Source organism: Gastrolobium bilobum, unplaced genomic scaffold, assembly GCF_033153095.1.
Source record: "Gastrolobium bilobum isolate Gb01-03AN ecotype WA unplaced genomic scaffold, APGP_CSIRO_Gbil_v1 utg7904, whole genome shotgun sequence".
Taxonomy (NCBI): Eukaryota; Viridiplantae; Streptophyta; class Magnoliopsida; order Fabales; family Fabaceae; genus Gastrolobium; species Gastrolobium bilobum.
This window is the reverse complement of record NW_026899548.1, coordinates 694,689-708,797: the sequence shown is the minus strand read 5'-3', so window position 1 is coordinate 708,797 and position 14,109 is coordinate 694,689. Positions and strand designations below refer to the sequence as shown.

Below are 14,109 nucleotides of genomic sequence, written 5' to 3'. Positions count from 1 at the left end.
AAAACCCCAACACTTGAAATAACATGTCCCCAGCTTGATCTTCACCCTTCCACAACTGGCTTCCATGCGTGTCACCTTCAGTGGTATGGCTAGGCCTCTATCGGCCACTGAAATTTCACCCTTGGCCATTTAACTAGGACCCATTATATATAGCTGGATATCAGGAGACTAATCCCATAGGTCCACAAAGATTAGCTATATATGCTAAAGATCTTATCTTTGATACTTTCTGCTTAAAGATAAGATGAAGGACTGTAGGAGCGTTTCGGTGCCAATCTTTTTTTTTCTAAACAGTGAGACATTATTTGACAAGCTAGTGAGTCACATGCTTGACCCATTTAAAGTAGAACAAATTAAACTCTTCAAAGTGGCCCAAGAGGGTGGGTGTGGGTGATGTTGAATTCTGGTTTGTTTTGTTGGGTTTGTCAACAAGGCTCAAGCGAAACCCAACCCTCACATGTGTCTCTCATTTGAACTGCTTGGTGATTAAGAAAGTTAAAGAGGACCCTCGGTTTGAGAAGATAAGATATGAGCTTTAACTACTATTTAAGATAAGGCTGGTGTTTTTGTACTTGCTAATCGCTTTCAGAGAAGGGACAATCACTAATGGCCGGCATGATTTAACTAAAAACTAAGCATCTGAGTTGAATTTGGAAAGAGGAGGCACGTGGCATTGATGTGAAACTCAAGTACAAGTGGAGCCTTACGACGGAAAAAATGTACAATACTTTATACTTACAGTCTGTGCAACTGGTGCAACTGACGAATAGAAGTGTTTCACATAAGTTAAATATGTTTTTTTTGGTAGAGATAATTTTTTTTGTAATATTATAATTATATATTTTTTCAAAAAATATAATTTATAATTATATTTTGAACTATTTTTGTAAGGACATGTTATATTTATAAATTTTTTGTTTACAAACTCTTACAAACTACAATAAGTACGACCAGTCATACCTTAATCACGCAGTATACAATCCGGTCGTACTTAATGTAACTTGTAAAAAAAAATTGTAAACGTATCCTATCCTATTTTTGTATCCATAATTCAATACGATGGTAGTACTGGAAAATGCTCTCTTAGGATGATGAGGCCATGCAAGTCTACACGTGGTCCAATTACCATATTAGAACCCTCCTGCCAGGTCGGATTTTATCTTCAATAAATTGTGCCTGAATTGGAGCAACAAGCTCCACAGCAACTAGGGAGATTCATAATGGGAAACATAAGTAGGAGATTTTCCAAGTTGAGGAGAATGGTTAGGCAACAAAGGGGGAAACTTTATATTATGAGGGCGTGTATCTCTATGCTTCTTAATTGGCATAAGTACTCTTAGCCAAAAGCACTTGTTTTGTAGCATTTTCAACAAACTTTGAGATGTTATCATCTTTCTCAACGGGTTTGACCTTTGTAGCTTGTACATTAGCATTCAGTGAGCTTGTGTATTTAACATCTATGGAGTGTAATTTGAGGCTGAAAACTAACCCAGTAATGTAAAATCTCTCTCCCCTCCCCCCTCCCCCCGGAGGACAACTTTGTTTCTGTGTCTGTTGTTTGTTTTGTCTCAAAGAGCATACTCCAAATAAAAAATTATCTGTTTGTTGTAATTCCTTGCTTGCGCTTTGTCTCACATCTTATACGCGTTTTGAAAATACACCCATTCCTGAGGAAATTAATGTTATGTTACTAATTCGACGGGATTGTTATCAGTAAATAGAAATTAATGTCCTTCTTAAAGCTTTTACAGTTTTACGTTTATGATTAGAATCTCGAACATAGCTAGCATTTACTGATTTGGTTATGATTTTCAATTTTCACTAGGACATAGTACATACTGTCTTACCTGATCTGTTATAAAGCTGATAATCACAACATTGTGCTGAGTGAAATACATCATATTAGTAGATAGCTTGGTCCTTTGCTTACTGGAATTCGGTCTCTGGCTACGTATATAGAAAAGGTTTGTTGGGAGAGACGGTATCCATGATCACGTGATTTATCCGTCTCGATGGAATTAATCCTTAACTTTTGGCCAGGAGATACCCTTAATAATTTTCAAAAAAAAATAAAAAATACATCATATATATGTTACTCTCAACCTGCAACATATGCGGTGATAATTAAAACAAGAAAAGATTGCTTCTCTATCAGAGGGTGAAATCCTAGGTGGACTATGTGATTGTTATAACTTAATGCTAAAATAAAAATATTTTTTATTATTATAAATAAAATTATGGTTTAATATCTCTCATTTTGTAGGAGATAAAATTGTCTTCTACATACACATAAAATATGTGAGATCTATTTTTTTTCCTCTTTACATGGCTTCTATTTATTTTTGTATATGTATAAGAGATAGTTTTATCTCCTATAACATAATACATATATTCCCCTTAAAATTATCTAAGAAGACGTTTGGTTAAGGAGAAATTTTTTAAATACTAAGAAAATGTAATTAATAGAGAAATAGTTGGAAAGTGAGTTTGGTAGGAAAATGTAAAAAAAGTTATTTGGTAGGAAAAAAATTTACCGGGCAAATTAAGTAAGATTTATAAAGTCTATGTTTGGTTTGAGGTAAAATATAGATGGGAAAATAAGTGGCAATTACGAAAATATCTCTGTTTTTAAAAAATTTTGATTCCAAAATATGAAGTCTATGATTCTCTCTATAAAAAAGGTTGATGTTTGGTTCCAGAAGCTAATGCAGGAAGAGCATTCTCATTTTCTTCAAATTGAATCCACTCTGCAGAAGTTGTTCTCTTCATGCCACTGTACCAACATACTATTAGATGAGATGAAACCAGACTTGGTTGCATGTATGATGATGAGGGTATTATGGTCTGATGCCATTTGCCCGATTCTTCATTTCCCTGGCTAAGTTTGAAACACCATGTGCAATTTGTCTTTCGTAAGAGTGAATTTTTCTTGCTTTCTAATACACAAAGTCGAAAGCTCTGCAAATGTAATTGATGGAAAAAGTGAAGGAAACTGTCTACCAACATGAGTCTTTAAGTTAGCCACTTTCACTAGACATATTTTTATATAACCCCAACCAAACACCACATTATAAGAGAATTCATACAAAGCAACCTGGAATTCAGGAACAAATGCGCTTGTTTTGTGAATATACTACTATACGTACAGTTACAAAGGTAGATAATATATAGGCTAATGCAGACAGGGTTGGCCATTCTTATTTGGATGAGTTATAGCAAGTCCCTTTCTTGGTGATTTGGCAGGGAGATGTGACAGAGACTGCTTTGTCATCTTCGATTCCATGATGGGGCCACCCATGTCACCTGTTACGCGCTCTCACCCATTATTCGCTACCTCTCTCTATATAAATATAATAAATAACAAGTTCTTGTTCTCTAAGGGCTACAAAATCAAAGTACTACATATATTTAGTTCCAAAGTACTGAACCTCTCTGTGTCCTCTAGGCCTTTTGTATCATGGCAAGACAATCCTTATCAATGAGATTTCCAAAGCCTCAGTTAATGAGACGGTGTTCAAGGCACTTCAGGGAGCAGAAAACTAAATTTTATATCATTTGGAGGTGCACAGTGCTTCTTCTACGGTGGGAGTAGCGATTTTAATTGGTGTTTGATAAATAATATGGGAATACAGTGAGCCTTTTTATATGTTATGTTCAATGGCAGAGTGGCTCTGCAAGGTTTCTCTGCCACAAGATCTGCTCCACCAAGTGGTTCAGGTATTGGAGATTTGTTATATGATTTGCCAAGTTTTCTTGTTTTCTTCTCTTCTAGTCTGGAACGTTACTTCGCTGATAAAGTCGAAGTGGTAGCATGTACAATTGTTGATTAACATGTACAGTAGGTTTTTTGTTTTAATCTTCTTTTACTCACTTGGCCTACGATTGTAAGATTGTCAACATATATGTATCAAAACCTCTATTTTTTTTTTTTTTCTCTTCATGTTATGTTGTAATCTTCATCCTCTGGTGAGGTTTCTTTTTTTTTTGGCTATATAACTTTCTTCATTTTATTTATATATTTTTTTCCCTAAATCCCTCCTCCTTAGCCATCTCATAATTATGACTGCGAACTTGATTATACTCATTATAAAAGCGCTTGAACCAGCTTTTACTAACGCCTCTCTTTTTTATTACACTAACGTGTAGGCGAAGACTTGTGAAAAATAGTCAGTTCTGGTAATGTTATTTACACAATGGGTCTGCTGACATGGGTAGTTGTATTGTTTCCGTGTGGATGGGATATTTCAAAATGCTTATACTCAAGTGTGAAAAACATTACAATATTAATAATTATGAATCTGATTATATATGTTGATCCTATTCCAATTTTGTTACAGTTACATGCCACCACTGAATTCTTGACCAGGTGATAATTAACAGTCATAGTGGAGAAATATAAGCTAAGCATCTTGGTGAAATAACTATTATCAACCCTGTAAATTTTAACTAAAATTTGACTCTGCTGCGTTTCTGTTGAGAGACCCTGCAACTTTAGGATTGGTAAGTACATTTGCACGTGCTAAAGGTGCCGATGCGAGTTTATCTTTTTATGAACAGTCGAGAATGAACTTCGCTGATTTCATTACCTTCTAAATCTAATTTGAAGTTAAAAGTAATTTAAAATCCAAGTATATGAAAAAAAAAAAAAAAAAAAGGACAATCACTTACCAGATCAAATGGAAATCTAGATATAAATTACCATAACCTTTCATTCACATATCGAGAGAAAAGTGGAGGCTTGTTGAAAGGAGTTATACTAGTTTAAATGCTCTCCTAAGCAGCACAAAGTTTAATACATAATGAGATCAACAGATTCAACACGATACATTACAAGAATAAGCAGGCAAAGATTAAAATTATCATATCAGACACAGTCTCTCTTCAAAACTGCTCATGTCTTTTTGGCCAAAGCAGGCCTTACCTACAAACTAATTACCTGTGCTGGGGCGTACATAGGCTTCCCCATTCTGCAAACCCAGTCCATTAACTCCGAGAGAACAAATGGTTCATTTACACATAATTTCTCTCACTCGTGATCCTCTCATACGAGGCTTTTTTACTCTTATAACCCTTTATTATTAATTAATTACCGATTTGACCTTGATTATAAACTATTTCAAAAATTTAACCCTCTCAAAAAACATAACACCAATCTGCCCCTGTTTGATCGTTGACCACCAAGCCTACCCGGGTACACCCCTCTGTACTCGGGTATTTTTTGAAAATTTTTGTCTACCCGGGTAGGGAGGCGTGTACCCGGGTATTGTTCTTCGCACATGAGAAATTGCTTGAATTATTTACCCGGGTAGAGAGGGGTGTACCCGGGTAAATCTTCGACCACACGGGTATGATTACTCTTTGGATCTCCCATGCACTCTTCTTCTCCAAGCTTTGAATATGGAGGCACCCACTATCACATGCTCCGCCTCTGCAACTTTTTTGGGTCTGTAAAGCACACAAATATTTTTCAATGATTATTTTAGAAAGGGAATTCTCAGTTAACACTATAAAAGTAGACCCCATCATAATCGATACGAACAGGGACCGCTTTGATGAGCAGTAAAGTGTTGATGTATGGAAATTCCAAATCCATTCTCAAAGCTAAAAGCTCTTCAAATTGGTTAGGCATGCTTAACTTGATAATACTGATCTATCTCATTAGCTGTAAAAAAGAGAAAAAAAAAAATTACCATGAAACAATTAATTACACATCCGCAAATATAATTAACTTGTGGTAAAATCATCAAATAAATCATATCTGTTCTTATATCCATCAGCTACAAGTTGCCCCAGTTATAGCAAGTACCAAATGGGTGGTCGAAGATTTACCCGGGTACACCCCTCCCTACCCGGGTAAATAATTCAAGCAATTTCTCAGGTACGAAGAACAATACCCGGGTACACTCCTCCCTACCCGGGTAGACAAAAATTTTCAAAAAATACCCGGGTACAGAGGGGTGTACCCGGGTAGGCTTGGTAGTCAACGGTCAAACAGGGGCAGATTGGTGTTATGTTTTTTGAGGGGGTTAAATTTTTGAAATAGTTTATAATCAAGGTCAAATCGGTAATTAGTTAATAATAAAGGGTTATAAGGGTCAAAAAGCCCTCATATGAGGAATCACTTAATCTCACACGTTAATAGAGCTCACAGGATTGAAAATGGTTATCGCATCACACTTCTCGTGCTAGGGAATATTCTCTCGTGCTATATATATATATCTTCACTCCTTGTCATGGAAATCATTTTATTCACCATTGCTCATCATATTGTTTTCTTTTTGAAATCTGTCCTCACCAGCAGCCATAACTGAGCACTTCATTTCCTCCTTGATTCTTAGCTTGTTTGAGATCATCATGATAACCTCCATTGAGCTATAATTCATATTATTGATTCACTTTATCAGTGTTACATCTACATCTATATACTTTACCTTTTTAGGGGATACATCACCCCTCTTACCTTAACAAGTTCATTACCCAATTAGATTACCTTAAAAAAAGCAAATTACCGACCTGAGGTTCAAATGACAACCATCCCCACCCTTTTTTTTCTTGTCTGTCACTTCACTAAAACCACATGTCCTCGTGAAAAATAAGATTGGAAAACACCGTGCGAACTTGTGTCTCTCATGAGATGCAACCGCGACAAGTTGCATAGTTTTATTTTTAATTAAAGGCACAAGTTCGTATGATACTTTACAAGACTTGCTCTCATAGAAAAAAAAGAAAAAAAAAAAGGTGACTTACCATGCGATATAGCTCCTAAATAAACCCTACTTTGGTCAAAAAGCAACTGCTTTCCCTTAAGTTCTTCCTGGAATTCTTCTGCAGCGCTAAAAGAAAAAGGGTACACTAGGCATAAGTTTCTTTCAGCAATTTTCAAAAATCGATATTATTTCTTTCACTGCTAATTGTTGTCCAAAACGTTGAGTTTTGACTAGAAAAACTTTTCTTTTTGGTAAAGATGATAAAATACATTTCGGTTCGAACATAAAATAGCAGCAGAGACGCACGCACGCATGCAGCATAAGTTCGATAAGCTTCCACTAGAATAAAAAGCAAAACATGCGTTTATGGCCCTTCCAAAAAAGAAAGTTACTAGATTAATATACATTATAAGATCAAATGACTAAAACACTCTCATGTGATTCTTTTTTAACATCATATTGCTGACCCAAAAAGCAATCCGTCAATATTAAAGTCTCATTATCCCGATAGGCTAAAACAAAGTTCCTTGTTTCCTTGTAGGATTCTATCCATCCTCCTCTGCAGATTTCTTCGGAGTTTGCCCTGGCTTACTTTGGCCTCCCTGGATGGTTAATAACAAGACCAGAAATACAAAAATAATGAACATACATGCTGGAAGCAACAAAAGTTAAATCATTCTCAAAGCCAAAAAAATTTCTGGCTAAGAAATTTTGAATCTTTGGTTGAGATATCCATAACTCTTCTCATATCCTTTAAAGAAACTAAGTTTAAATTATTAGAATTACAGAAGGGCCTAAGAGGTGCAGACCGCATCCTAATGCTACTCATGAGTCATATCTCATATAGTATCATGTATCACTCCACAGCAGACTTGTTTAAATTGAAAATGGATATATGATGCAGAGAGAATTGATCAAACCTAATTTCATGACAAGAAAGGACCAGTTCCTTCTTCATACTCCCATTACATAGAGGACAGCTTTCACTATCTTCCATGGTGCTTGTTCCAATATTCAACAATATATATAAATGATGAAAAGATTGTTTATTTTCATTGGTCAGGACTCATTCGTACACCAAGAAAGTATGGAACTATGTTATAAATATCCAATCAACCTTGATCTTGGTAAAGGAGGAGGAACCATTACTAGGAGTTGCATTGAATAAAAGCGGTTAATTATTGAATTCAAAGTAAAAAAAAGAAAAAGAAATATTAATTAATTCAGCATTTAAACTACTATGCATTTTATCACAAAATAGAAACATAACCAAACAATCCACTTGTCCTTTCATTTTGATAATATATTGAATAGTGAATACTGAGAATTAATACATCTTTTTCACAATAAAGTTAGAAAAAAATACAAAAGAGTCAGTCCCAACTCCCAAAGATATGGAGGCATGGATCACTAATAATATCCTCCATTCAAAAAATGAGAAGCTGATAAGATTAGAAGTTTATGCTTGAATAAATTTACTCTTAAATGAAAAAAGATTATGAGACAAGTAATGTCTTTCTGCAATATAATGTTTTGAGTTATCATAACAGGTTTGAATTCCCATCATCAAATCCCATACAGTGTTAAATTTTCAAAAAATGCTGTCCACTACTTTATACTTGAAGCTTTTAGTGGAAGAAGAGATAATACTTAGACTACTATATAAATCCATTCAAACCATGTCCTTAAACTTATACAATGCCATTCAAATCATCTAGAATTATGTGAGAAATATATAGACCGTGCGAAGAAAAATGAAAATTCAGGAACTGAACCCCTAAAAAGAATCTTTTTCTCAACTCAAGAGGAAAGAAAAAGATTGATTTCATTTAGCAACTATGGCAGACAAGAAACAGATATTATGATGAGACCTTGGGATGCACCACCCCACAAGCTAGCTCAAAGGGTGGGAGTGCCCAAGCACAAGTCCCATACCTTGCAATTGGAACCCCAACATTCCACCACGCTTCCCTAGTGCGTGCCGCCACGCACAACTCCACGTAATGGATGCTCTGATACCATTTGATGAGACCTTGAGATGCACCACCCCAAAAGCTAACTCAAAGGGTAAGAGTGCCCAAGGCCTTATAAACTCCACATTAGTTGCCCATACAACCAATGTGGGACTCCAAGTCCCATACCTTGCAATTGAAACCCCAACATATTAAAACCATAACAAATGGATAAAAACAAATCACTTACTGCTCCCTTTTGGCCAGTCAACCTTCGGGTTGATGGAGCTCGGGCCACTGAGGAAGCAGCTGCAGCTGCAGCAACACGTATTCTGCAAAATAAAATTTATATAACATCAAAATTCAGATTTGCAGCAGTTTCATCTACCTGTGGAACTTAAATTTTGAAAGTTTGTACCTCTATTACCTCTTATGAACATCAACATATTCATCTGTCTCGTCCACAATTTCTTCCTGCATCGGAGTAGCAATTATAATCAGTTTTAAATTGTTGGGGAAAGGGGAAGGGGGAAGAGAGGCATATTTCGGAAGACAGAAATTTACTTGCAGAAGTTCTTCAAATACATCTTCCAAAGTGATAATACCAATCACTTCACCATCTTCAATATTTTCTGAAGAGGTACCATTTATTGTGTTATCACTACTTTGCAAACCAGTTGGCTTATTAACGGAGGGAGGCCTTGAAGGCTTGTCAATGTCAACAACAACACTTCCTGATTTCACATTTTGCTTCTGTAGCAACGGAGTAGTCAACTGTGAATCCTCACCAATACTATTGTTTTCTCCATATTTCTCTTCATCAATTATTTGTGGAGTTTCTTTGCCTTTTCCCCTAGCATTAACAACAGCAGCCATATGACTACTGCCCTTTTGGAACTCATTCAGTATATCATACAGAGGCATATCTGATGGAACCCTGCATATATAAACCACTACACTAACTACAGATATTTCACATTATTTTGAAAGAAAATGACAAGAGAAAAAATTAATAAAGACAATCACACCGTGGAATTCTCCGGATGGATACAGCACTGACAGGGGTCTCTGTCTCAGGTCGTACAGTGAGAAGACTTTTCACCTAATATTAAAAGAAATAATGTGAGGAAGAAAGAACCCAAAAAGTAATAAACTGGGAAAATATAAGTAAAGTCAAAATGTGGAAAAACACACACCAGCAGAAGGCCAATAATATTCTTTGGATTTCCAGAATAGACAGGAACTCGGCTGTGCCCACGAGCAAGAATTTTTCCCATTGCTTCCCTGATTTGAGATTGGCAACATAAAAAAACTAATTCAATCACCTATTTGCAACCTACGAAAGAATAATGACCAAGAAATTAAAAAAAACTCACCAGTCAAATTTTGAATTAACATCCAAAGAAAATGTTGATTCAATAGGAGTCATAGCCTCCTCAGCAGTCTGTTCAAAGACACAAATTAAAAGGAAAAAGAAAAGGCAATTTGTATAGCAAGCTGGAAAAAGAATGCATAAAATATGCCTTATTTGTGTGAACAGAATATAGCATGATAGTTAATATCGAAGTAAAACAGAAAATTCAAGTATGAATGAGAATGTATTATTTATGGAACATGAAATCACTCGAAGTGGTACATTGATAACCATTTAATAAACCTAGTTCACTATTCCATGTCTAACACCATTGACACCTCCTAACATCCCCAAATAGCAGACATTAGTAAGAAGTTACCAGGTACGTGAAGTAACCTTCACATGTTTCCACTTTCCACCATCATTAATGTATATTAAAACTCAAAAATAGGAAAGAAACTTCAAATTCTTCTCGTTGAATATGATAAACTAAAAATTGTATTGCATTGGCATGAAATGGAACACTAATAAATAGGTTGTCGACATTCAATGTAGCAAGTGAATTGCAGCACTTACCTTTTCTGTCAAATCGAGTGCTCCACTGATAATTGTTGTCTCATCATGTGTAAGCTCACCACCTTTCCCAGCCTAAAAACAAGCAAATTCAAAGTTTATGAATCAAACACCAAGACAAGATACTTAATTAACTTCCCCAATCTTGACAAGACTTATTCTGTTAATTGAAAAATAATAACAATAATTTATACCTCCTTACTGTGAATGGAGACAAGAGCTTTTAACTGAGCTCGCCTAAATAAAGCCTCATTATGCCCCAATAGGTAATCAAGAACCTGGAACAAACATCAGTGAGAAAAAGAAACACTTTGTGAGCATAATGGTTAAAATAAAATCCATCACCAATAAATGAGAATAAATGGAGTTCTACACTCTCAGCAGTGAAGAACTACAACTGTTAGGAGATTGGGCAGGGTTTAGCCAAAAGGCATGCCAATAATATTGTTCATTTTCTATTAGTAACACACCAAAGCATTCTTTCAAACTAGGCAAGGCAGATATAACTGTCTCCACAAAACAACTTCAAAAAGACTTAAATTTGTACACACATCATAATCAACATAACATCTCTGCATATTGAAGACTCGTGGAAATATCTAGAGATGATAAGCTACTAATTTTTTTGTTCTCTTGCCAATTATATTATATTGGTTATCATTATCAAAACAATACTAAGGAATAACCTCGGTAGGAGAATATACCTTTCCAACTGGATAAGAAACTGGGTAGCAAATAATCATTAAAATTCGCACAAGCCATGCAAAGTTGGCACCTACAGCAAGTCCGTATCTGCTACAAATTGCTTGTGGAATAACCTGAAATCAAAGAAGCATTTTTTTTTTTTATATATACAAAAAAAAGGACTTCATATTATTCATTGGGTAGAAATGTTGAGGCTAAAGCACTGAACCACAAAAATAGCAAAATCACATACCTCCCCAAAAAACAGAACGAAAGTTACAGAGAGAATGATTGCAACAAATTGATTGAATAGTTTATCTAGGTAAATTGGAAGAGCCTGCAGATTGCAAGTTGCAAAGCCAACAGCTGTTTAAAAGTTAGGCAAGGTATAGGAATCAGTATGAAGTGTAAACATATCATTCAATATCAGACAGAGATAGTTGTTCCTTGGCACATGGCATATCATAGTAACTCCGAATGACAAATTATAGTATAAAAGGGGTATTGCAGTTCAATTACCTCCATGGCAGCAGCATTACACAGAAGCAGAGTCACAAGAAGCTGGTGTTGTTTTTGAACCACCGGAAGTATGATGGCTGCATATACACACAAAAAGGGTTTTTATTTTTATTTTTATTTTATTTTTCAATCGTAATCCAGTAATGAAAGAAGCAACCCCATAATTAACACGAAAATAACGTTGAGCAGTGAAGAATTGTATTTGAAAGGTGATGATGAAAGAAAGGGAAGTACCAGCTTGCGTTTTCTCAGAAGGAGAACCACTGCGCTGAAGAATCTCGAGGTCGACGAGGCCAAGAGACATGAGACCAAGTGTGAGACCGGACATGATTCCAGCAAAGAGGACGAGGAAACACGAGATTCCCGCATACACGAACCACCACACCGATCCAAAGGATATGCCTTCGTTGCCAAGGACAGGGACTGAGTGGTCCCGAGTCAACATCCGAGTCACCATTAGCGCACTCACCACATTCATCATCCTATCCTCCTCCTCCTCCTTCTTCGGCTATCTGGTCACGTGCTACTAATACTATGGTGGTGTAAGTCCTCGAACTGGAAATTGTTATGTTGGATCAATGCGATTATGCTTGGACGGTGATCCTTACTCCACGTCACTCTTAAGCAATCTCCATCTATGTCTGTCTGGAAACAACAGATCGGGCTTTCGTACTTTCCTTAATTTCGGGCTTATCGTGTATATCGTACAGTGAGTACTCGATACTGTAATAAGTTTCTCCTCGTACACCGTCTTCCTACCTTTTTGGACCATTTTTCATTAAAACTCGATGTGAAATTCTTACAATTCTATCCCACTCAACAAATAATGTGATGTTAACAACCAAATAAAAAAACTAAGCAATTTAAGTTAGTCATCAAAATTTAAATAGATATTAAATTAATACAAAAGTATAAACTTGTTTACAATACTAACTAACGTTCACAACGACACACAAGAGTTTATAAAAAAATGTGCTACTATGGTATCAAAAATTAATTTAAACTCGTTTGGTTGAGACTCATGTACATCTCTAAAATGAGTTGTAAATTCAGACCGCATATCTAATATGAGTAAAGACTGAAGGTACCAGAATCTTATTATTTGTTGAGACTCTGAAAAGAGAGTCTAGTTATCAATGGGTCAACTAAATTTTAATTGAATTAACATGACTTGACCTAATAATGTTATAATTTAACACACTTGGGTGAAAATTGCTGATGGACCTTTTATTATTTTATTTCAGCTAAATAAAAGCTCAAAGCTCAATATTGAGAGAAGCTCATCAGGAACAGTCCAATTCAGCAATGCATAGAGGGGCAAAAGAGTAAAAAAAAAAATGGATTGGAAGAAGGGCACAACCATCGTGGGTGACTCATTTCAACCCAAATCAGAAAGCTATCAAACGCTATCCCCTTTTTCATCTTCCCTTACTGAAGCATCCAACCACATCAATCCATTTTCCATGGTTTTCTAGCCCAATCCATGATCTGAACCAAATCATTTTCACAAAATACAATTTACAGAAGAAAACCCCAATTGTTTTGTGAACCTGAGCCAGTTACACTTCATTGGTAATGAATGCGGGTGGAAAGAGAAGATGATTGTGCAAAGGATGATCGAAGTGTGAGAGCAGAGACACGTGGTTGTTGATGCAAGGGTCACGAGGCTGTCACATGCACAAGAAGCGGATATAAAAGAAGGGAAGAGCGTCGATGTAGGGGGCTTCTTCTTCCTCTTTTTCATTCATCTTCTCCATTTTTCTTTATTTTTATTTTTACGTTTCTGGTATTGTAATGGACTCTTTTTTGTTTCGATTAGAATATGTCAGTACAGTACCGAGGCTATTCCTGTGAATAGGACCCATGCTGTATTTTAAGCTTTCTGCACTTTATTTTCTCTGTAATTTTCATTTCATTTTCTGTTTTTGTAGCTCAATCCTTATGGGTATGAGCTAAACCTTTGAAGGGTTGGGTGACCGAGACCCCAACCATAGTGACTAGTGTTGATTGCTTTTCTGGAATGAATGTTTAATTTCTTTAGTTCAACTCTGATTTATATGTTTGAATGTTATTCCATTTTGGCCGTATAGAATATGTTTGCTTAGGAGAAGTTTATTGGGAAATAAATTTCTCTGAAAAATGAGTTGAGCTCATGGACTTAAATAAAGGATTATTTGAGGAAGTAATCAGGGATGATTTTTACTCCTCCATATGGCCAAAAGGACCTGAGCTTCAAGCTCTTAGTCTCACCTGCTTAGGGATAAGTTGTGTGAGAACAAAAGGAAAAATGATTTTTAAGGGATTAAAAATTCACAATAGT

At 35.8% G+C, this 14,109-nt stretch overlaps 1 protein-coding gene across 8 annotated transcripts; it reads right to left on the bottom strand.

Moving 5' to 3' along the window:
- Nucleotides 1-7,038: 7,038 nt before the first annotated feature.
- LOC133291310 (DUF21 domain-containing protein At4g14240-like) lies at nt 7,039-12,507 on the bottom strand. Of its 8 annotated transcripts, none has more exons than XR_009748789.1 (13): nt 12,024-12,507; nt 11,790-11,866; nt 11,524-11,607; nt 11,291-11,404; nt 10,781-10,864; nt 10,590-10,661; nt 10,036-10,103; nt 9,856-9,943; nt 9,688-9,761; nt 9,224-9,596; nt 9,087-9,133; nt 8,643-8,991; nt 7,039-7,309 (listed from the first exon to the last, which is right to left on the bottom strand). XR_009748789.1 is itself a non-coding variant. In XM_061489555.1 (13 exons), exons 1-13 carry the CDS (start codon nt 12,268-12,270, stop codon nt 7,253-7,255), a joined length of 1,467 nt encoding a protein of 488 aa, XP_061345539.1. In that variant the 5' UTR covers nt 12,271-12,507; the 3' UTR covers nt 7,039-7,252. The 8 variants fall into 8 exon arrangements, 6 of the variants coding, with proteins under 6 accessions (XP_061345539.1, XP_061345538.1, XP_061345540.1 ...); XM_061489555.1 differs by having other exon boundaries at nt 7,039-7,305; nt 8,906-8,991; XM_061489554.1 differs by having other exon boundaries at nt 8,910-8,991.
- Nucleotides 12,508-14,109: the final 1,602 nt, after the last annotated feature.

Coding starts and splice junctions, on each gene's coding strand:
- LOC133291310 (XM_061489553.1), bottom strand. CDS start 12,270: ATGATGAATGTGGTGAGTGCGCTAATGGTGACTCGGATGTTGACTCGG. Junction 11,608..11,789: donor GTAATGCTGCTGCCATGGAG/GTAATTGAACTG, acceptor TGCAATCTGCAG/GCTCTTCCAATTTACCTAGA. Junction 8,992..9,086: donor TATGTTGATGTTCATAAGAG/GTAATAGAGGTA, acceptor TTTATTTTGCAG/AATACGTGTTGCTGCAGCTG.